Consider the following 24,522-nt stretch of genomic DNA (forward strand, 5'->3'; position numbering starts at 1 on the left):
GGAATCTATTTAAACTGTTGCTATTGGGAGAGGAAAGTGAGATAAGGAGAGACTTAGAAAGGCAAAAACCAACCTCCTCCAACAGAAATATTTCTATGGGGCTTTAGAACATGAAATGCTGTATCCTATAAATCCAGTACTTGTAGACTTAAACTTTCTGGCCTGTTGTGTAAGTGGTCAGAGGCTACCTAAAATTAGGTCCACTGACGATATTAATTCAAGCTCATAGACTAAAACAAAACCTAAGGATTGCTTTAAACTTCACTTCTGAAGTGACCTTAACAGAAATTCAGGCTTTGTTGTGTATTTAAACACATTCATATTCATTTTTACATATCGAATTCTAATGAATTCCTCAATTACATACACCACTGGATGGGAGAAAACACACCACATTTATTGTTTTGCCAAGTCCTCTGGCACTTGCTAAATTACTGCCCACAACACCTCTCTCTGTATCTATATCTTAGAAAAAATTGTTCCAAAACCCACTTTGAAATCAAAGTTCAAGAAACTCTCCTGTTAAATACTGTTCTGTCCCAAAGTTCCAAACACAGTTCACTAATCTGTTCCCCTTGGAGTGACTCTCCAACCATCCTGAGAGGAAGAAATAATATTATTCTCATTAGACTGTCCATAGGGAATTTGGATAAGCAGCTAAACATCAGACCTTGTGTATTTACATACAGGGGATCACTGAATATTGTCCTAAGAAAATAAAACATTGAGATCAAGACTCCTTCTCTGTTCTAAGGAACAGAAGTTACAAGAGCTGTTGGTGTCGCTGCATTTACAGGCAGGAAAGGTTCTCCACAACTCTTAAATGTACCTACTTTGTCAACACTGAAAAGCTACCTTTCAGTCAACATTATTGGCTACAACTATTTAAGTTAATATTTAAACCAGTGCACACAGGCTAAAGGCCTTTTGTATTAACACAGCCAGCATGTACAATTCTGCAGATTTTACTTTACTGAAGACCAGTAATTTCAGGGCAAAGACCTCTTTCAATGTATTTTAAGGAAGAGCCACTGGTCAATTGTAGTTATTTATTAACTTGTTGGAAGTGCAGGAATGATTTCCAAAAGGTTTTTTATCATAATTACATACAATTGTAATGGTTTAGGATCTTTCAATAAAAGATGAGAAGAGGGTCTGAATTAGCAAGGCAGGTTTTACTGTCTAGCAACACCCTCCTCACCTCAGATTCTTAATTAAATTAGTGAAAAAAATTTAAAAGCATTCATTTGCTATAACATGGAGAGGGAGTAGTTACTTTGCTTTTTTCCTCTGTATCTCTAGAAAAAAGGCAGCAGTGGATGCATTAAACCATTTCCCATTGTAACATACCCTGCAGCTGTACCTTCCCAAGGAGGCAGAGCCTGTGGCATCAAGGCTGGAACTGCACCTGATCCCACCTTACAAACACCATTCCTGGGATTTGAATCCCCTCACAGGCCCTTCCTAGCACCAGCTTATTTGCCCAAATTGCAGACAAGCAATTCAAAAACCAAACAGAAGCTCTTTCTAAAGGACCTGTCGTGATACTTCACAGCAACCTATTCAGACTCTTCTACATTCCTCTTTTTGGGGTGCTGCTAACTACACATGCAGTTCCCACTGTAATGTATATCTGCAGTAACAACCAACAACAAAACTGGAAGTATCCTGAGGCAGGAATTCAAATTGCTGCAGCAAAGAAAAGACCTGGTGGAAGGACAGAACAAAGATGAGCACAAGGAGAATGGCAATATGGATAAAGCTGAGTTTCTGTGGGGAGGGAATGACTGCTATCAATGGTAAATGTGTTTAAAAATAACTGGTCTTTATGATTTCTCTTATAAGTAGTTTTTTGCTGTCTGATCTTTAATAAAGGAACAGCACTAACACAAAATAAAACATGAGTTTCTCATGTTGTCCATTTCTCTGAGGTGGAAAGGCTGTGCAACTCCATCCCAGCAGCAACTGGGACCACAGTGATATCTCAGGGGTTCTGTTGAACAGAAACGGAGATGAAGTTGCTGCACTCTCAGTGTTCCTTTCAAAACCCTACATCTATTCAGCAACTGAAGGGCACTGCAATTCAGAAAAGGTCCCATGTAAACAAGAATGCTAAATTACATTTTAGGAAGCATCCTCATGAACATGGCACTGAAGGTGCCTTTAAAGGTGTGTACTTTCTCCTGATTGCTTTTATAAAAGGTGAAAGTGGCAGCAATTTGAAAAATCTTCTGGGAGCCAACAGCAGCAAATTCATACATATCTCCTGTTTACTTGACTGAAGTTTGCACTGGAAAAGGATCTTGCATCATTATTTACAACTGAAATATTCATTTATTTGGTTTGGGAAGGTAATTTCCTAATCAGAGAAAAGAAGATCTACGACTCTGCTTCAGGATATTGGAGACACTCCTGAGATGTGTCTTCAGATGACCTTGTCTCTAAGTCCCTAGAGCACTGTGAGTTGCCTGAATTGGCAATTTTGAAATATTGTGGCCTCTGTCAGCAAACTGCTGAACTGGCTCCCACAAGATCATCAGTAGCACACCTACAGATATGGGGTCTTCTAACCAGGTTGATGTTTTTCAGGATGATCTCAGCATTACAGGAGATGAAAGATGCAGAATCTCTTTACATCATACTCTAGACATCCTGAAATGTCCTTTTGCCATTAATATTGCATAACTGCAGCTCTCTTAAAAGAAACATGGGTGACATGAGCCATCTCACTGACGGGCACACAGTGATGAGTCATTCTTTTAAGGACTAGCAATTACAATTTTTTTCCCCTCATATTTGTATATCACCTCCCTGCCCCCAGGCCCTTTTGCATGAAAACCTACTTTGTGACCATTTCTTAGAACTCAAAGGAATTTGTTAAAACCCTATATTTAAAAAAACCTTAAATGAAATAGGAGACAGCAACTAAGCAAATGGATAACACAAGGACTATTACATTTTTGACCCCTCCATTCTTCCCTTGTAAGTCAGAGCTTTCACAACAAGAATTGTGAAAATCCATAAAATCATCCAGAACTCAGCAAGGCTAGAGTTCTGCATTAAGCTTGATTACACTGCTGTTAACAAGTCTCACAGATTCTGCAGTAAAGTACAGAAAGGACATAAAAAGTAAAAGCTTCCTTTGTTTAATACAGTATTTGTTATGAACCAGCAGCCTCCCAAGGAACAAAGTTAAAACCAGTCTTTCCAAGGGAGAGTGGATTTTTGAACTCAGGCTTTGGTTTCAGCTTTAAGGATGAGTATTTGGGTCATCTTATAAATGTATTACTGAGATGATAAAGAAGCATCTAATAGTATTTCTAAGCTACTATATGCACCAACCTAAATACTATTTCATTATGCACTTCACATGTTGAGAGTCTGTTCATAGTCTGATTTTTTACAAATTATAATAAATGAAATGAAATTAAAAACATCACATGATTGCTACCAAAACTCAACCTAGTAAAGGAGAAAAATTCCACCATTTTGATTTCTAACTTGGTTTAGTATTAACAGTCACTACAGTCTGATTACTTGAAAATACTGTTTAAAGTACGTGCACAGCTCAGTGACAAGGCAGACAACTTTCTCTGAAAAAACACCTTATTGAAAATGCACACACAGTTTCAGCTAAGATTTATTTTTGGTCTGACATTACATAAAAAATGAGTATTTCTGATTATGGCGAAAACGCTGATAAACCCCAAAGAAAACCTGGATTCATCCAACTCAGAATTACACACTGGAAGGTAAGAAGCCCTTGCCATTATGAGGTGAACAGAAAACACATTTTTGTTAATTTTCAGCTACTGTAAAATTCATAATGCTGAGGTTACTGCTGGATACCTTCTTTCTGAGACAGCCTTTTAGTGTTCTAACAACAAATGCAGTTTCTATTCAATATATATTTTTATGTGTAAATACAAAAGAAAACCTCTTTTTCCCTCAAGAAATTCTAAATATTTAATAGGGCTAAATTATTATTAAAGGGAAACACTGTAGCTTGTGTGGTGTCTCTGGTATTATAGCACATCTGCTATTGTATGACAATAACAGATTTTTTTTTCTGATGTCCACTCAAATACAGACTCAAAGAGCAACACAACATGATGACTGAGATGAGAAGTTCATCTCAAGTCTAGCAGCTTGTTTTTTGCAAGCGTCTAATGCCAAATAATTTGGGGAAAAGCAGAATACTACAGACTAACACTTCCGTCAGCACACTCTGCCATACATACGTCAGCATCTGCTTCTCAGTCTCTTTGATGCTGCTGTTCCCAGGGAATGCATGCAGGTTTCCTAGAACCTGGCAATTAAAATAGATTCAGCTCCAAGTGTAAGAGCAAAGAAAACCAGGAGCAGTGATTTACTTGGCCTCATTGCATACAGGTCTGTGCAGGCCACTCACTCCAAAAGCAAATAAAGTTTTGGGAAAGATAAATGTCTTGCTCCTACAAGCTAAATAAGGCAGCTTGTTCTGGGATTCCAGTTTTCTGCAGTGTTTGTTTCCAGAAGCATACATCAGATTATTCACTTCCATGCTGGAAGATCCCCCTTCCAGAGTCCATGGACTGATCTACCACGTTACTGTGTTTGCTATGCTGCAAACAAGGCCTCAGGACACCTTTGCTCAGACAACACTTTGCTTGATGGAGTCTTAGACTCTAAGACCACTCTGAGTGCCTAAGTGGGCAAACCCACAACTTTATTCCATTTTCATGGCTCACATTTTTAAGGTGATGATAGTTCTATCAAAAAGGAACTTTTGAATCTATGCACATAACCATGTGTAATAGAGTGCAACACAGTGACAGCTGCACTAATATATGCAGATAATTTAAACAGTGTGACTTTGGCTACAGATGTTCGTGGTATCAAAATCATTTTCTTAAAAGACATCTGACATTCTTACCTCCCAATCCAGGTAGTCACATACATCTTCAAAGTTAGTGAGTAGAGACACTGAGCAGAAAAGCCGTGGCAGCTCATCCCTCGTCATTGGGGGGAAACGACTATCTTTAAGGGCACTGTTGAAGACAAAACAGAATTTCAAAGGATTTTTTTTTTTTTAATTTCAAGGATCTAATGAATCATCTGAAGAGTATAAAGGACAAAAAAAAAAAATCCTGATGAAATGATGACCGGTTTGATAATCCAGTCACCAGTGTAACACATGGATCAATATTCCCAACTTTTTCCTTAGGCATTTGTTTCAGTTCTTGGCTGGCCACAGTCAGGTGTTCTGAGGGTCATTCCTTCCTGAGCTGGTTTTGCTACTGTGACAATCTTATTAATGAAGCAGCAGAAAGCTTTTGGAAAAAGTTACAAAACCAATAGCTCTTCCACTTGCAACTTGTAAATCCCTTTCAAAAAGGATTAAACTTCACACCATGAAGTGGAAGGGGAAATTCTATAGTCTGCAGTGATCAAACACTTAATACAGTAATCAAATTGTAGAACTTAATTATTCAGTGAAAAAAATCCAAACAAGCAGAACATTCTCTAAAAAATAATATTCACGGTTACTAGCAAAGGAGAATGTAAAATTCAAGGGTGAATATAAAAACATTCAAGGGCTCTACAGACCTGTACACCTAGAGGACTTGAGGAGGTTCTGCAAAGCAGATGTCATGATTAGTAACAAGGAAGCTGCAAACAGCTAATCCACGGGCTGACATACCATTCTACAGACAAACACACCTAGTGGGGTAAAATCCCCTCCTGAGAGGAGCTACCTGTGCACAGTCCAGCACGTTGGGAACACACAGCAGTTAACAGACAGCAAGCAGTACCATGAGTGAGAACATTTGGAAAAACCTACTTGCATAAGGTTGGTTAAGAACCAGTTAAATTGGCAAAGGGAAGGTTAAAGTGAGGATGACAGCTCAATTTTTTATTCTCTTAAGCTTTGAAGTATGACGTGAATACAAACGTGCTCATCTCCAACAAAACCAGTGATCTAATAATGGAGCTTTTGGTGAGTAAAGAGAATTTAAGAGACTTACTAAAGCACTACCAAACTCTTCACGTGTCTCATTGTTTCACCTAACATTCAGATCATTCTTAATTGTTTTACTTGGCCTACAGCCAGTGGTTGCCATTAGCTGATATAATTACAGCCACAGCCATGGAGTTAGAATATGGCTGAAGTCTCTGCATCAGAAATCAATGTTTTGTATAAAAAGTTTATTAAACTTATTAAAGGAGACTAAGCAAAAACCCAACATGTAAGGTTTAACTAAAAGAAATCATCCTAAGTATAACCACAAATAGCTTTCCATCAAGAATTAATACCATACACTGAAGAGTTAAAATAGGACCTATATTTTTCTGGGTCAGGGGGAAGGCAGGCTTCTTGTTGCAGACACACTACAATTACAAAACAGAACATAGTATTGAAATTTAGACTAGAAGCCTTTCTCCAAGCTTTGGTATTTTTACACTACATAATACGTAAAAAATTTAGATTTCCATTATGAAGGCAAATTAATTATGATAATTCGATAACAGTGGGCCTATGCTATCCATTATTTAGAAATAATTTTAGGCAACTCCAGCTGAAATTGCCACAGATGTGAGAGATGATGTTGGGACAAGTAACTACCCAAGATAAATTCTGTTGCCATTTACATAGTATACACAGGTCTACACAGACCTGTGAAGAACTGGGAACATTAAAGAGATCTAAAGCCTAATGTCTGTAATATTTAACTAATGACTTCTAATGAAAATATATCAAAAGGCAGTAATTCTCCAAGATTTTGTTGATGGGGTTTGCAAAGCTAGCTTTGTAACTGCTGGAACCAGGCAGAATTACCATCCTCTGCTCTCTAGTGCTTGGAGCAACATCAGAGATAACTCCTACAGCCACTGCCAAACAGCAACATCCAAAAATACCAACAGCTAATTCAGCTTTCTTATCCCTCCACATAGCAGGGGGAATAAACATACAGATATAAAGGGAGGACAGTTGGAACACAGGGACAGCTTGAACCAGAAGTCCATCTACCCTAGTATTATTAAGTAATAATCAACAGCAGTTAGCAAAATGAATGAATGTATGAACATGGTCACATTAAAGGTACAGGGGTACCTTCCTGGAACACTCCCCAGGAATCCAGCTGTTATAGCTTAAAATACTTGAGTCAGAATTGGTATCTGCACTTTAAAGTTTTTCTTGGGTATATTTAGTAAGTGTATGTATACATGCTTTTAATATTTTACCCCCACCTTTTACTAAAAAATTATGTTCAGAAACCCCAATCCAATTCAAATCCATTGCTACTACAAGTTTGTTTATACGCAGATGTCTCATCCCTCCAAGATCTGCTGCACCTCTCTCATATAACCAGTCTATTTGAACACTCACTATACTGAGATGCAACCAAACAGACAAGCATTATTTCATCAAACAACAAATTCTGTTATCAAATACATACAGGTAACAACTGTATGCGTGGACATTGCCAATATTTGTTTAAATCTGCTTTTCATAATTTATGCGACAATCTTACCATGCAAAATTTCCCATATTGTAATAATTTACAACCTTCAAAACACTTTCCTCCTCCCCACAATTTGATAGTAGGGGTTTATCACTGAATTCCAATTCCTAAGGCTGCCAAAATCCACTGTGAACGTCAACTTTTTCAGGCAAAGGTTGTCTGCTGTAAACCTGATACCCACAATGTTAGCAGTGAACATCTCAGGCAAATTTCCACTCGCTGAGGATCTGCTGCACTGGCATTATTAGATGATAAGCTATCTGTAATTTAACATTCTTCAAGTTGTGCAGAAACAAACCTCATCCCATGCTCGTGTAACTCATATCTCAGCCAGTCCACTCAAATCTTGAGCTAAGAATCCGAAACAAGATTAGAGAAATGATGGCAAATTTAAATATTAATAAAAAGCTGAGATATGAAACCTTCACCTGAACACAGTGGGAGCAGAAAGGCACACAGAGGCATAAAAGCCTCAGGCACATACAGCAAACCAAGTGGTTCAGCTCTGGTGGAAGCAGCACCATACAGTGAACATTGCACACTTATCAGCAAGCTCAGCTGGCCTGTTCCATTCTTCAGTAATGTGACAACTGGCACAAATACCTTGTTTTCACATAACCACCTAGGGACAACTAAAATATTGTTTATCAAATGATAGAGCCATTTTAACTATACCTAGTTCCTGCTGAACTGCCAGGTGCCATTTTATCTGTACAGCTGGCTGGAAAATTCCTCCTTGACACCTTCGTGACTACAGACACCCCTGCACAGATCCTGATCCTGTCTCAGCACTCCTGCTGCTGAAGGTAAGTGAGATATCTGGCAGAACAAGACCAGAGATTTGAGTAACAGTCTCTGACACCACTGTGACTGCTCTATACAGAATACTGCTGCTATTCTATTCCTCCTTTCCCCATCTCCACACCCCGTATTACAAGTTCTGCCCTTTTTGTTGTTTAAAACCAAGGTCTACCTGGAGAAATCTGTGTTGACAAATAATTAGAAATTGGAACAAAACACACTGAAGGGAAATGCCAACAGGAGAGCATTTATTTGTACCAGCTAGCTACACATGAAATACTGTCTGCTAACAAAATTTATCACACTAAAATTATATCAGATGCCAGTTTTAGAAGAACTACATTAAAACTTAATAGCCCTTCCCTAATGAGTTTGGGTGTCACTTTAAAAGCTGAGAACTGTTTAAGTGCTCAGAGTATCAGTCATCTTCTAAGTCATTCTTTTCTTACCACCATGGTTGAAACTCTGAAGCAAGTTCCAGATACCTTTTGCAAACCTAAGAGCAGACCAGCTTTGTATCATCTCTTTGCAAATTAAATGCTTTCATTATTGCCTTTTTTCAATGCTTGGTTAGCTGGAGACATATGGCATCAGAGATGCTTCCCTTCAGAATTCAGCCACTGTCCTTGAGCTTAAACTTCATCTCTGTGGGCAGCAAATCAATCACCATCTATGACTGTTCTGATGGTGCCAGTGGAACAAGTGGATGGTGCCCAGCAGAGTTCCTCGGGGGCAGCTGCCCATGCTGTACAAACCTAAGCCCTCAATGCTTCACAGAGTGGCATCACTCTCAGAAATGTCAGCAGATCTCAACACCTACTTATCAAGGATACAAATCTTTGTATGAGCTCTTACTTTTGCAGTTCTGGGAAGAAAGAATAACAGTTTGTAGAGGCAGCAGTTTGGCACGTACCACACGCCTCATACGCTCTACAGACCTCTACGGATGTAAATTCAGACTCAGGCCTCCCTTGGCATGTCCCTGTGCCTCTTGGTGACCAACTCTCAGCAAGCAGAAAACAAGACAAGGTAATGTACACTTGCTTTCCTCAAAAGCTTGTTACTGGTCTGAGCTCAGAATGAAAAGTCACTGTATACCCATGTGTCAGCACTCTCAATTAGCACAGGAGACTTAGTTCTGTACTTCTGTAGTATTAAAATGGGATTTTGCAGTCTTATTCAATGCTATGTTTTTCTGTCAATTCATCTGTTAGGAAAAGGAGTGAAATCTGGCATATTAGATACCAAGTTTAAAAAATATTAACTCCACATTTGTTATGTTAAACTTAGAATTAAGAAAGGGTAAATGCAAATAATTAGCAAAAGAAGTTGGAAAAATCAGGCAGAGTTCAAAACTACTTTTAAAAAAACCCCCCTAATTTCAAAAGCATTTTCTAAGCCATCTGTTCTTTATTCCTTCATGCCCAGAACTAATTTACATATATTACTGCTGACTAAATGAAAGTACATGGTAGTGACGAGTTGAAAAAGGGCAGTGCCAAGCATGGGGAATTCTAGCCAGCCAATAACAGGGCATCAGTTTTTCCACATGGAGTTCTGCTCCACGTTATAAGTGAAGCAGGCGAAGTCAGAATTGAATCCTGTTCAAACAAACCTATTTTTAGACACAAAATGCATGCACACACACGCATGGCCTTTCTAGTTAAATATTTATGCAGTCTTGGGTGTCCTACTAAAATCAAGTAATTGCCAGTTAAGAAAAAACCCAAAACAAAGTGTTACTCAACTATCAGTTTTCCTTCAGCTGAGCTATACTTTACAAATCTCAGCTTTTCTTCAAATGAAGTTTATTTGGCCATAGGAAACGTTTTTCAACAATTTCATTTTCCACGTACCACTCCCCCCGTATTTGGGATACAGAAAAGCTTGCAAACACTTTAAAGACATCGAATATTTAAAGAAAAGGAAATTGTTTAAAGAATTTTGAGTTACTGTGACAAACAGCATGTTTAGCAAAAAAAAAACACTTATATTCCTTATATATTTATGTTTCTTAAGACTACATCTTGTTTTTTAGAAAATACCACCAGAGAAGCTCTTGGAATAACGTGAAATAACAGTATGAGCAGGTGAATCAAAATGCAATACAACATTGTATTGTCCATCCATAATTTCTGTAGGCTATAAAAATGCTTTTTAAAAAACAGTCAGCTTCAGTCTTCAAGAACCTATGGCTCCTAAATGTGATGTGGCAGATGGGTAACAAACAGTAGGACACAAATGGGGGAAATAAGAAATAGCAATGGAGTTACATTACTCTGTTTAGAAGTGCCTCAAAATCTTTGTGATTGAATTTAAAAGATCCTTCGAAAAGGTTTGACAGCATATAAGCATCAAAATTGTAAAGGAGGATTTCAGTGTAAATGAATGAAGGCATTAGATAAATTGAATTCCTAGTATTTTGCTGATTTTTATTTAATGACAAATATTAACCATGAAAACAATTACTAAAGCTCCTTTTTGGGAACAGTCACATCTACAGACCTACACAGGACAGAGAGTTTAGGCACAATCTGATACAGTTTTGTACATTGCTGGAAATTACTTCAGAGGCTTAAACATGACACAGGAGAAGGAGATGCAAAGGAAGCTGTCAAACACTGGCCATGATATAAGGAATACTCACTTTTATAGGAAGTGTGAATGAGGGAGAGACATTAAGTGACTCACACAATTTTAGAGGCTTACACAGTGAGTCAGTGACAGAATCGAGAATAGAATCCAAGATTCCCGACTCCTAAAAATCTCTCTGTGACAGCCTCTTTCACAATCTGCTCAGCCTACCATGTAGAAATGTAGCTCCCACGAGATTAATCAAAATAGAACTGATAAATTTAATCCAATTAAAAAAAATTACTTTTCCAGTATTTTTTCAGTTCACTCTACTATAGTCAATTTTCTTTTCAACAGTTTCCAATATTGAACACAGTTAAACCAAACCATAAAGTTTTGACACCCAAACAATTCTTCAAACAACATCAGTAGAGTTATCAAAAATAAGCTAAAGATCTTATTTTATCAACTACTACCTTCTTCTGATAAACAGTACATTGGCACTACTTTCACATGGCAGGAAAAGGAATTAAATTCTACCTGCTCTTCATTTAGCTCAATAAGTATAACCCTGAGATTCTGGATTCTTTCACTGAGTGAGCTATGGTTAGCAGAATTACCTTTGAAGATGTATTTAACAAAGAAATGGCCCTCTGTCAATGAACTGAGCCCAAAGGGCCCAGATATTGTTCTTCAATTAATTCAAAACATCCTGAAATTAATGACTGGCAAACTCACTGGATTTTAGGGAACAGTGAAGAAATTACAGCAACAAGAGACACTGGGTGCCAGGGTATCAGAGAGAAAAAAACACCAACCATTTATTGTTTCTTCCATTGCTGGGTTACTGAGCAATGAAGTTAGTTCAGATTTTTACTTTTTCATTCAGTAACTTCAACAGGAAGAAATTAAGGAATGCTTAAACAGACCACCAGTATTTTCCTAATGAAAATCAGCTCTCATAGCTCAGTTTGGCAGAGACCAGAGAAAACTAACTGCTTCCAAGTCACGACATGCAATTAATTTTTAAGCCAGAAAAACAGGGCAGAGTGTGCTCTACTTCAGAAAGTGAAATTACTATGAATAAAATTCTCCTAGCTGTCAGCATAAGAGATCAGACAGCCCAACACAACCCACAGGTCAGCCTTCTCCCAATTTTATTTATGACCAGCAGAGTTTTGCCAACTTAAATGGAGATTTCAAGCAGTGATTTATATGCAACATCAAATCGGTTGAATGCAAGGAAGAAGAATTTATTTATATTGTCGGCTTTTTTTTGGGGTCAGACTGGAAAAATTTCCAGGAAACAAAACAACTGTGAATGACGTGCTTTTCCTGAACCCTCCCTTACATTTGGGAGACAGAAAGGGAAAGAACAACATTTATACTTCCTGCACATTACGTTACTAAGTGGCAGTCACAGGGTAAAAAAAGAAATACACACTTGTTGTGTGGCACAGAAATACATCTCTCAAGTTCTCAGCTGATTTTACAAGCAGGTAACGGCAACAGTATTCCAGGTGGGAAAATAAAATATTGGTCTGGCATTTGGGCTCTTGGATAACTTTTTTTTTTTACTCCACAAGAGTATGCCAGAAAGTCTCTCTTCTCCTATTCTGTCTGAATTCAGACATGTAATTAATAGGAAGAAGTAATAACCTGCTACTCTCTTTTAGATAGTTATTTTAGCCTGGAAAAGGATATCATCCTCTAAAAAACAAATCAGAGTATGTACATAAATTAAGTGCAAAGAAAAGATTATCAGAAAAGGCAACCTCCATTCCTTCAATACATAAGACAATTAAGTCTCTACTTTAGGCATCCAGAGGTTCCTAAAATAAACTCTCCATGTCCTTATTTAATGGCTTCGATCACATTCTTAGGAGTATTATGGTGTGTGCACACGTGTATTGTGCAATCCACACCCACAATTAAAAATCAAACCACACTGCTACTGCTGATAAGATTCTGGGACCTTGTTTGTCCACAAACAAGTCCACCAGTTGTTTAAATCAACAGAAGAGGCCCTTAAAGAATATTTCCAGGGGTACTGAATATTTCCAGACAAACGCTTATTTTACCCTTGATTTCTTCCCCTGGCTCAGATCGAGTCCACAGCACACACAGAAGGACCAACAAGGTCTGAGAAGCTGCCCAGGGACTCTGCAGTCACTGTGAGCACTCGTTAGGACACAGGCCTAACATGCACCTGCCCAGTGACCACTGGCTGAAAACTCCTGGAGGTTTAACTACTGCTGGTTCTTCAGCTGGGTCTGTCAGCCTTATGTACCAGCTGAAAACCATCAAACTCCTCACTGACTCACCATTACAAAATTTCTTTTAAGAAAAGCAAGCTCATATGCATGAAGCTGTAAAAGCTAAAATTCAGAACTTTTTAGCGCAAAGAGAAACAAAGATGTTTTTTTCTACTGCTCTGACAATTACCCAGAGAACTATTCCACGACACTTAGGATTCTTCCAAATAAACCCAGTCCATCATTTTGCCAGACTGATGTTATGTGTGGACATAATCCCTGAAATTAATTTCTTTTTCTTACTGCCAGAACGTATGAAGAAAACAACAAAGGCTTCTATGAAGAGGTCCTTGAAGTTTAAGAAGATTCTGTGTATGTGCTGTTATGGACTTTAAGTGGAAAAGTATGATCATAAAAGTCATAGCTCCTGTAACCTGCTCCCATCAAAAAGTTCAGTTAGAACTAAAAAGATTCAGAGTAATACTGTAGGTTCCTAATTATATTCGTAAGAGTCAAGTTTCTATGGCTTTAACTTCCTTACTGTTTCCTGAAAGCAGAAATTTTACACTACGTTGCTTTTGTGGTTCTAAAGGACTTACTTTTCTCCTTTAATGTGAAGAAAGCCCAAATAAGGTAAGGACTCTGCATTTTTCTCATAGTTTTTGCCCAGCAGGGTGTGGGGGAATCATTCTGCATTACTACACAATATGCCCTGTTACACTGGAAAAAAAATTATAATCTTAAATTAACTTCAGTAACAGTTCAGAGGCACATCCTGATGGATGTGGGCTAAACCCAGTCTTCCCATCACACAGAGGAGTCAGTGACAGGAGAGCTCAGAGCAAACCCCAGCCCAAAGTGTGCAATTACTGTGCATTTGCCTGGGTGTAGGAAGAGAACTGTAACTGCTTGTTCCATACACTCCATACTGCTCAAACTGAACCAAGGCAGTCAGGAATATCCAAGCACATGGCTGTCTGCACTGGGAATTGCTCAGCATGGACCTTGAAGAGTATTTTCTGACTACAGGGGAACATCAGTTCAGCAGCTGTACACAGGAGTTTGCAGGTGGTAGCTTCTTTTCTGTATTGTCCCTCACCTCACCCTGCATCTGTCATCATGCTGAGATAAATGAGGACAATGGAATTCAAAAAGGCGTGAAAATTTGTGTCATAAACATTCAGGAAGCTGAAAGGTGTCAATTGCCATGGAAATGTCCTGGTTTGCTACATAAAAAAACCAAAACAATCTCCCAACATAATGCAGTAAGCTTCTCACACTGATTCCAGATGCTAATTTAAAAACTGAGTAACAGAACTGACCAGGGTTCAGCGTGTAGGTTTTTGTTTGGCGAACACATGATAACAGACTAGTCAGAAAACTCTAATTGAGCTCCAACTGGACTAAATTATAATGTCACTAAAAGGTTCTCCAGCAGATGGCAAAGTTTAGATAATTAAAAAAAATGAACTGCTCAATTACACTTAGAACTATACAGCTTGAGAGACATTAATCACCCAAATCCCCAGAAGCATAAAGAGTCTCTAGAATTCTTTACATCTCCAGCAAGTCTCTCAATAGTGATCTAAGATCACCATTTTACTTCAAAATAGATACTGAAGTCAAGACAAAAATCTTTAAGACCACATTTATTGCTGAATTCAACTCTCATTCAAGCAATTCACAAAATATTGCTCCCCCTCTAAAGCTACGTTCAAGTCATAACTTTAAAAAAGAACAAATTAACATGAAGCATTTTTAATTTATTGTGAACTTTAAAAAGCCTCATCTTAAGCACATATGGAAAAATATGTTTCTAAACATCTCAGCAATGCAATTATATATAAATACATGAAGATAATTCAAACATTTACATCTTCCATTTCCTGCAGCCTGTAAAAAGTTTATGTTGTTGAAATTCTAGAACAGAAGAGTACTTCATTTTCTCAGCATTTTTTTGTCACCAGAAATACTATAAACTCTATTTTTACAAAAAAGTATGATGCAGTTGAATTTTTATTAGTTGTCAAAGATTCACTTTAAAAACAATTAAGTAAGTTGCTGGGGATGGAGTGTTACTATTAAGCTCAGTTTTGGTGCTGTCTGCCACAAACACAGAAACTGTGGTTTTTGATCAGGACTTTGAAACCACAGTGATGGACAAATTGAATATATATAATCAGGTTAAGCATGAGGTAAGTGAAAGACATGGTAGATTATGCAGTAACTCAATTGAGAAGGAAAATAAAAAATCCCAGAATCACAGGATGGTTTTAGCTGGAGGGGACCCTAACGATCGTCGAGTTCCAACCACCTGCCATGGGCAGGGACACCTGCCACCACACCAGGTTGCTCAATTGTATTCACTTACTTGGGGTGCTGCATGAAAAAAGGTTAAGACAAGAAAACATGTTGAAATATGAAGGTACTGGTCTGAGAAATTAAATGAGAGGTGACAGAATCCAGATTGAAATTCTTTAACAAGTACATAAACTGAGAACAGCCCAAGGTCCAGGTCCACACTGCCTTACCAACTGGAATATGACCACTCAAAATACAGGACACAGAATAATATCCTGGCTTGTTGCCAAGATCTGTGTTTTATCAATATCAGAACTCAGTTTGGATTATGTTTAAACCAACTGGTTTTTAGCTAAATGCAATCTCTCACACATCCTGTGAGTTCATCTGCAGAGATGCAGATCTGAGTGCTGCCAGTGTAAAGGCTGGTATATGAGCTCACAGTATCTTACTAATTCTCAGTGTTTTTATAAATATAGTAAAAAAGACAGGCACAAGATGAATCCCTTGTGGCACATCACATGTAACAAGACCTCAGGGAAAGAAATGGTCCCTCCTTATTTCATGAGAATTTTGATTTCTAGGCACTTGCTCCTGCTACCATGAAACCATTCTAGAATGCAGCTATCAGAACTGCTGCATCAACAAAATGTAATCCTTACTTAAGAGAACAAACAAGACTTTTCAACATTTTGTTCTGTTCATTTTGTTTTTGTGCAGGTTTTTACTTCATACATGAATATCATTAACAGATTAAGCTATGATTGTTCATTACCTCTACAAATACCCAACTGAAAAACAGAGTATGTTTTAGATGCATAAACACATTCTATTCAGCTGGAAGCTTTGCTTCCTGCATTTCCTTCCCTTTATCCTCCACACACAAAGAAGTTGTCTGTAAGCCACCTTCTTGTTCTCCTGTTAGCAACTCTGCCACTTCTCTCTCATGAGCGCAGGTCACCATTTCATCCCTTTATCCCTTCCAGTTTTCTGTCACAATTCTGTCTACTTGGGGTGGCACATTTAGTGCCACCTGCAACCTACTCAGCTTACAGAAGTGCCTGGATGGGGTATTCACAAATCACTCTTTCTAAGGTCAAGATGCCCAAGCAACAGAACCTTTGCAAGCTCAGCTAAACAGTACATTCACAGTTCCAAGCCTGCCAGTTGTCTCTCTGTATATGTTTTCCCCTCTAAACCAGGTTTTGAGTAGCAAATAAAAAGAGCTCAAGTGGAATGAAAAGGAAGTTCTGAAATGAAGAAAAGGCAAAAGGTCCACGTTAGGCTACATCTGTCTATAGCCTCAAACCCCATAACTTAAGTATTCAAGGAATGCATTTAACTCAACGGCACTGTACACATTTGAAAAATGTGCTTACTGAATAAATATTTTACATCATATCTTCTTAGAGAAACTACAGGCCAAATTCTTCTGCGTTTGGAGATAGTAGGAGTTTTGCCATTCACTGCAGTAAAGCCTAAACCAGGAAAAGACTGTTCTCTGCTTGTGTCAACTCAGCTTTTAACTACCACGACCATCTTGCATTGCTACATATGTTTAACCAAGGGAATTACATCAAGAGCAACTGAAGACCAATTATTCGGTGTTAAATGAGGATACAATGTGGACACACACACAAAATTGGTTTATTCGTAATCATACCCACTAGAGGCATTTCAGCACATCTATCTAGAGTGGTTAATATTTAAATGGAAATAGATTTCATCATCTTTTCTAAAAAGCAGCTCAGAAGTGTTTCACCTCCTGAATGTCAGGAATGCTTTAGTCAAACACAGTTTTGTGAAATCATATGTAACAGCTCTTGGAAATCTACATGTTTGAAAAAGAAAAAAAAAAATTCATGCATTGTAGACTTCCCCAAACCTGAAGAGGGTTTTCTGAGCAGCAAACCAGAAAGTCACCCTTTCAGTAATTGAAAAAGCAGAGCACACAAAGAGGGGTGGCTCTGGCGAATGAGGCTGCATGTGGTGCAGAGACCTCCACAGACAAAGCACAGCTGCTGCTCTTTGCAATGAGGGATTAGCAGTCTAGGTCAAAGGAAAAAAGCCTCTCTGTAGCTAAGTGAGCAAACTGCAGAATGCATCCTCAGCACAGATGAGAAAGGGCCAGCTAACCAGCTTGCAAATTGCGTAGAAGCTTCTGGGAACAGCAACAAAACCAGAAACAATTTCTTGACAGAGCACGTAAAATATTTGTGGTGAAAAGCGGTGATGCCCTGCTGGAGAACTGAGGTTGCAACGACCTCTCAATTCCTTTAAAATTACATTTCCCCTTTCCCTTCTTTGTGTACATGTGTATAACAAGCACTTCTTCATGGGAAAACCATTGCTACCTGTGGGGCTTTAACAACAGCCTGGAAGTAACTGGCCCAGAGACAACAGAAAAAGCTCTTTTAACTCTAATTCCATAAGAACTGAAGCTGTTAAATGCATACATATGCACACAGAACTTTTTTTTTCTTACACACAGACACTCATATCTCTTTCAGCTTTCATACAAATGAGTCACACTATATTTTGGCTTTACATCGACATTTCTGTTAAATTGGATAGAAGCCAATATTTGAAGAAAAATAATTACTTAACCTTTTTATTACATATTAAATATATTTTTATTCTAAACCATTCACTTTAGCAACACCAAATGAAAAAACGAACAGTCTTCTAAACTAAGAAACACTGTTTGAATGTACCAGTGTGAATGTATTTCTAATCTGGCTTTTATTTCTCAATAAGCCCTGAAAACATTAGATACCAGCCTAATTGCGAGTAAAGTGGTGAATTAATTGCACGTTACAGGAAGCTTGGGACCTATTTTAGTTTGTGGTATTCTAGAAGTATAAGTCATCAAAATTACTTGAAATATGAGAAAGTTGTGCTGTTCAAAAAACTAAGAGCTTTTCTGCTTTTCCCTTGTCAAATCAAAACAAATTAAAGCTAAGGAAATTTTAATCAACTGAAAAATTCACTGAAAACAAAAAAAAAATCACATTTCCTTGCTGATAAAAGTTTGCTATACCTGATCTCATATTCTGACTTACACAACTGTTAGCAAATGCCATTATCACAAAGGCCCTTTTCAATGAAGCTGGGCTTGCAGCTTCTGACAGATGGGAAGTTCCCAGGAGCTGTGCCCAGGCTCAGCTGAGCACTCCTTAACATCTGGACCAGTTCCCCAAGTTCTTGTGGGAGTTATTTATACACTGTACTTCTCCAACCTGAGAGACTGCTTGCCTGACAATTGACCCTTTAATTCAAGTAATCTGCACTAAGAAATAAAGATTATACCATTGCATCTGAACAGTGAACCTAAATTTAAGCATGTGAGCTGACACTCTGTAGCCTGTGTATTATTTTTAAGACACAGGCACATGTCACCACTCCCCCACAGTGAATATCCCTACTTGAGGAACTGAGTGTTTTCAGTCCTACTGAAATTGGTATTGATGGCCAGAAAAAGCTCTTCTCCACCACGGTCAAAAGCTATTCTTTGTGTGTAAGTTACAACTATATTTAGAAAAGCTTAATTGAAGTTTTGAAAAGTCACATAAAAGTAGGAATCTCTTAAGATTAGAAATATTTTTTGGTTCTAAACAATTATTACTAAGCAACTATTTATTTACATTTCACAGCAGTGCATGTTTTGTAAACTGTATCAATACACTGTTATTTACATAGCCAAAAAAAAAATAAAAAATCAAAGTACATTCAATTTCTGTTTCTAAAATAAAGGCTATCACCAATATACATGTTTGGAGTATATAGAGCACTGTATACATTTTTATAAGCAGTGCAGTTGAAAATGTCAGAATCCAAAAAGAGCGTCAGCAATTCAGTGGGAAGACACAAAACTGGACTGCTCCTGTAACTAACATTAAATTTTAAAATAATGCTAAAAAAGAAAAACCCTGTTATTTTCAAATAAATACATCTTATTCTCTGCAATGCAGCAGATGAACAGTAAAACTTAAGTCATTTGTAAATGATGAACTTCAAGACAGTCAACTTTCCTCCCTGTCATCTCTTCCTTCCAGCTCCGAGATCACTTGCTTACCAATACACACATGATATAAGTTGAAATAGTGCAGTGATTGGGCCTGGAAGACCTTAGGACTACCTCAGAAGTGTGTCTAAGTTTAGATGCCTTCAGACAGTCTTCAGGGTTTTATGTGGCTGCTTGTGTCCCAGCAATGGATTTGCTATTTCTTCTTCCAAGAGCTTTTCTACCATCTCGACTGCACAGCTCTGTGAAGGACACAATTCTCTCTTTCTGGCGTCAACAAGAATGGTTTTTAGAAATAGGTATCTGTTGGTACTATTTAAAAATACCAGAAAACCCTGCTAGAGTTTACAAGAGCATTTTAATTCTCATTACTTTGGTCTTCGGAAAGGGGTAAAATACGATTTCAAAAGCTTCAAACCTTTGTGCTAAAGTGAACAGGGATAAGAAGGGCTTTTGGAGCCCAGTTTACCACACCCGGTTCATGCTATTTCTTCTTTATACAGTCTTAAAAGGAAGCATCAGAAAACACCTAAATGGAGGAGGTGCTGACAGACTCAAAACTTTAATTGAGACTCCTTTCCCACAGTGCCTCCCACACAAAGCTGCAGAGTTTAAAGATTTTAACAGCTTAAAAGCATGAGACAATTCTTTTTCCTGTGCCCTTGCTTAATCTCTGCTAACTGGTATTAAAACATCAGATTTCAGCAAAAATTAGATCCTTGAGCCAAAGTTTACTTCTACTGGGCAAGGTTGCTAATATATATCTAATATACCACAGCTGCACCTCAATTTCCAGAGGCTTAGGACAACTCACATTTAGTACTTGTAAGCACTGGCCAGTCTATGTAGTGTATGTTTTACTGCCTTCACAATAAAGTTATGGAAAATGACCCTTACTCTGTATTAAAAATTAACATCTACTGCTAAGCTGAGAAGAGCCAGAGAGAAAAACTTGACCAGAAGCAGGTAAGTTCTGTGCTGACTTCTACTATTCTGTCCTGTTTCCAAATGCACAAATCTTTTCCTTACAGTTCAAGTGCTCTGAGAAACACTTCACCTGTGCCTCCGTCTGCTGGGAGCACACAGGCCTGTCCTCTGTTCTTCAGCTCTGGGCCATAACTCAGCATGTCTTTGTAGTGCTTAAGAAATCAGTTAAGTCATTGAAAGTCTTGAAAGATTTTCAGGCAATGTTTTGAAGAAGTTCCCATTAAGAGTCTCATACAAAAAGATGAAAAAGTTGACCAAAACCCATGGAAGCACCAACAACTATCTGTGCTAGTAATGGAAAAGTAAGTTATGGCAACATAGAGCTTTGCTAGGAAAGCCAGGCTGGCCAGTTCCCCTGCCTCCACCCTCCCTCCCAAACACTTCTGTCAACTAATATTCAAAGACAAATACAAATCTGACTTAGAACCAAACCAGTGTTTCGACTCAACTAGAACTCTGACTTTGAACTTACAGGGTGTGCATCATTTTCTTCACATAATAGGAGACTGTGTGGGAAGAACACGAAATGCAAGATCATCATGGGAAAGACAGGAGTCACAAATGACATGGCTCCTCCCTGACACCCATCTGGAAAGTCTGAGTAACTGTTGGATATCCCCAGTTACTCACTCACATTCAATCAAATTTCAGGTACATCTCATTTATTCAAAATACCACAAGTTACATCAACTGATGCAAATTACCCTGAGTTACCCTGCTTGAGTATGTCTTTTTCTAAGCATGCACTTTATAAGAAGCACATTTTTGAAAAATCACAATTTTTAATGCAAGTGTTTTAAAATAAGATGACGAAAGAAATATTTCAAATCTTGATAGTTTCCTTAGTTACACCAAATTCTATTGCTGAAACTTTAAACTTATGACAGTCTCAATAAAATCCCCTGTAAACTTCACGGAGCCACTTTACATAGATAGAGCAATTTTGTAATATTTTTTAATTATAAATTCCATTTTTTCTTGATTTCCAGCTACCTTCCCTAAAAAGTCAACTCACAGAGTAGGTTTACTTCACAAAACGCAGCAATGCATTCCCCTGTGCCAAAGAATTCATATTCTATAATTCAGTTTCCCCAGTGAAACAGTAAAGTAGTTATCAATATTTGATAAGCCTGGATCTATCAAAAAAGCTTTGGTAGGGCATCATTATGCTCTCCTCCTTTCATAAGGATAATAATCTAAGGACTGTCCTTCCATTTGTGGTGTTTTCTTTTGCTTTCTTTCATGAAGTGTTGCTAAGGAAACAGACTATCATCTACTATTAGGTCCAAGGGTCTAGCAAGGTTTTTCTCAGGAATAATAGACCAACAATTACAAAACCTGTATCCCTTTTGTTTAGTTTTTTTTGGTTTTGTTTTTTTTTTTTAATAAAGAAAAAAATTAGCGCAGAATTATTACATTCCCAACACACATAATGTGCAAGAGACGTATATTCCCAAAGGCATACTCTTCTCTCCTAAACAACATGATTTTCATTTCATAACTAAATAAGGAGAAACATTTAACCCACCATTAAAGAAAAAATTTGCATCTTTTTTCCAGTTCTAGAGCCAGTATGGTATTTAAGCTTTGCCCTTTGAAAAAAGGCAGCAGACAGTTCTGTTAAGCAACAGTTCCCTGAAAAAATGACCTGGCACTGTGTGCACAAAATCATTACAGACCTATTTACTGAACTGACTCACACAGAGTAACTAAGGCTGGGTCAATAAATTCAGATTTATATACTTCATTTAGAGTTTCCAGTATTGTGAGTTTACACCACAAACCATTTTATCACTAAACATATATTCTACTGTAACAGATGTGAGGATTTACCCAAATTAAAGTGGTCGTTATTTGTAAAGTCGATGTCTACAAGCAAAGTCAAAGCAACTGGCTTTTTCTTTTGGCTTAGATAAAATTTAGAAATATGAACAGCTCCGAGTTTCAGTGAAGTCTCATCTACATACAGATGACATGGCAGGCAAAGCCATGAGCCAGTACAAAATGTCTATGTATTAAAGTCATTTTGCCTCAGTTTCATTAGAAGCCATCAGTCAGGGTTTAAAGATCGAGTGCCTTATTTTTACATTTTGCCAGAAGCATTTTGGAAAACAGAAAGGGGTTCTAAGACACTACATTATTAATACCTCTGGAAGTCAACACCATGGTCAACACTATATATATCTATATACATCTTCTAATTTGTAAAGCAAAGTTTACTGCTGAACTGCCTTAATACACTTTGGCCCAGTTCTGACTCACAATTCATATGTGCTGTGTATTGTATGTACCATATACGAATATACCTGTATATAATAAACCCATTAAGTGCTTATATATTTCCAAATCTCTTTCAAACGTGGTTTTGGCTCAGACACCTGTTTCTTTTGCTAAGGAGCCTCAGTGATTGGAAACTGCTATGAAGGAATGAGAAACAACCATTCCCTCAGCCTCTGACTGTCCTATGAGCAGAATCTGCCTTATAATGGTCACTGGGAGATGCCCATGTCATGGCAACATTCTCAACAATCTCCACAGGAATGTAGGATGCTCTGAACTCACTCCTAACTGCAAACACTCTAGGACAGAACCTTGTTACCCAGTAAGGGAATATGATGGCATAAGTGAGGGTTGTTTAGTCTGGGTGTGTTCAGCCTGGAGCAAAGGAAGCTCAGGGGAGACCCTACTGCTCCCTACCTGCAAGGAGGCTGCAGCCATGTGGGGGTCAGTCTCTTAGTTTCCAACATGATAGTGGTAAGCTTCACCTCACAATTATCAGGCATTTTTCACTGATGGCCATCAGACAGCGTATGAATAGAATAATAAAAAAAAAGCCAACTTTTGGCAGTGGTTCACTATAAATCAAAGCCAAAAATAAGACAGGTTGCAAAGTATTATCAATGGACAACAAGCAGAATATGCAACAGAAGCAACAATATGCTCTGAAATATTACATGAAATGATACTTGCAGGAATTAATTCAACCTATGACTTCTGTGAATAGTGAAGGTCACAACAGCTTCAAAAACACATAATTCCCCCAACACCACAGTTCAAAAAATTGTAGTCAGACAGATGAGTACATCTTGCCCTGGATCAATGGCAATGACTGTCTACACCCACAGCAACAGTGCCTGATGGTAAAGGTTTTGGGAAGTTAGCACTGAGCTGCAGGGGCTGATTACAGGGTTAAACAAGTACTAGCCTCAGCTAAACACAAGATGGAAGTTGTCCTGTCTACACAAATACTTGCCTCTAGTCTTCAGCAAATAAGGCCAACGTCAATATTAATGTGATCAGTCATTAAATATTTTTCAATGTTACCCCTTAAATTAGCTTGCCATACTGTTGTCTTGCAGTTGAATGGTTAACTCTGGAACAGGAGGAAAGGGTCAGTGTTTTTCACAGAGAGGGCAGGCAACATTGCAGCAGCATGGACTGAGACTCTTGAAATTGCTGACAGAGAGCAGTACTTGATGCCAGTGGTAGCCAAATCCTCATATGGAATGTACACCCCAATTCAGCTATGAGAAGTTGGCTTGCAGGTTTCATTTCCTTCAATCTTGTGCTTCTCATCCCAAGCTTCTCTTTGTTTTCTTTTCTTGATCAACCACATCTAGGCTGAATGTCTGAGAGCAGTCATATTTCCCTCAGGTGGAGTGGTAAGTAGAACATACAACAAAAAGACTGATTACATCAGGTAGTCAGTAGAGACAGGTCTATGCTAGTTAAAGGAGAGTGGCTTACATATTATTTTAAGATTTAAATCCAGTTTTCAGCCATTAGCCTAATACACTTCTGCCTTGGACTGCTCCAATTTTTCTTCACTACTTTCTCCTATGACAGGAGGCTCTGTTGTGTAACATCTCCCTTTATCTGCCTTTTCTCTACTGTTTGCCTCCCCAAATAGATATTCTAGCCTTGACAGCATAAACCAGCACAGAGTTAAAACTTATACACCTAGACTTGTTACATCCATTAGTCACAAAATATGACTTTAAATTCTATGAAATAGGTAGAAAACCAAAACTAAAATGAACAAAAGAAAGCATTTCATTCAGTTTCTCAAATG

General features: G+C 38.0%; 1 protein-coding gene across 1 annotated transcript in view; it reads right to left on the minus strand.

The window, feature by feature from the left end:
* AMMECR1 (Alport syndrome, mental retardation, midface hypoplasia and elliptocytosis chromosomal region gene 1) overlaps window positions 1–24,522 on the minus strand; it is a 95,151-nt gene that overhangs the window by 11,167 nt on the left and 59,462 nt on the right. The window contains exon 4 of the mRNA XM_027645152.1: window positions 4,916–5,030. Coding sequence (XP_027500953.1) covers window positions 4,916–5,030 — 115 coding nt within the window. The remainder of the gene's footprint in view (window positions 1–4,915; window positions 5,031–24,522) is intronic.

Source organism: Corapipo altera, unplaced genomic scaffold, assembly GCF_003945725.1.
Source record: "Corapipo altera isolate COAL_440 unplaced genomic scaffold, ASM394572v1 65, whole genome shotgun sequence".
Lineage (NCBI taxonomy): Eukaryota > Metazoa > Chordata > Aves > Passeriformes > Pipridae > Corapipo > Corapipo altera.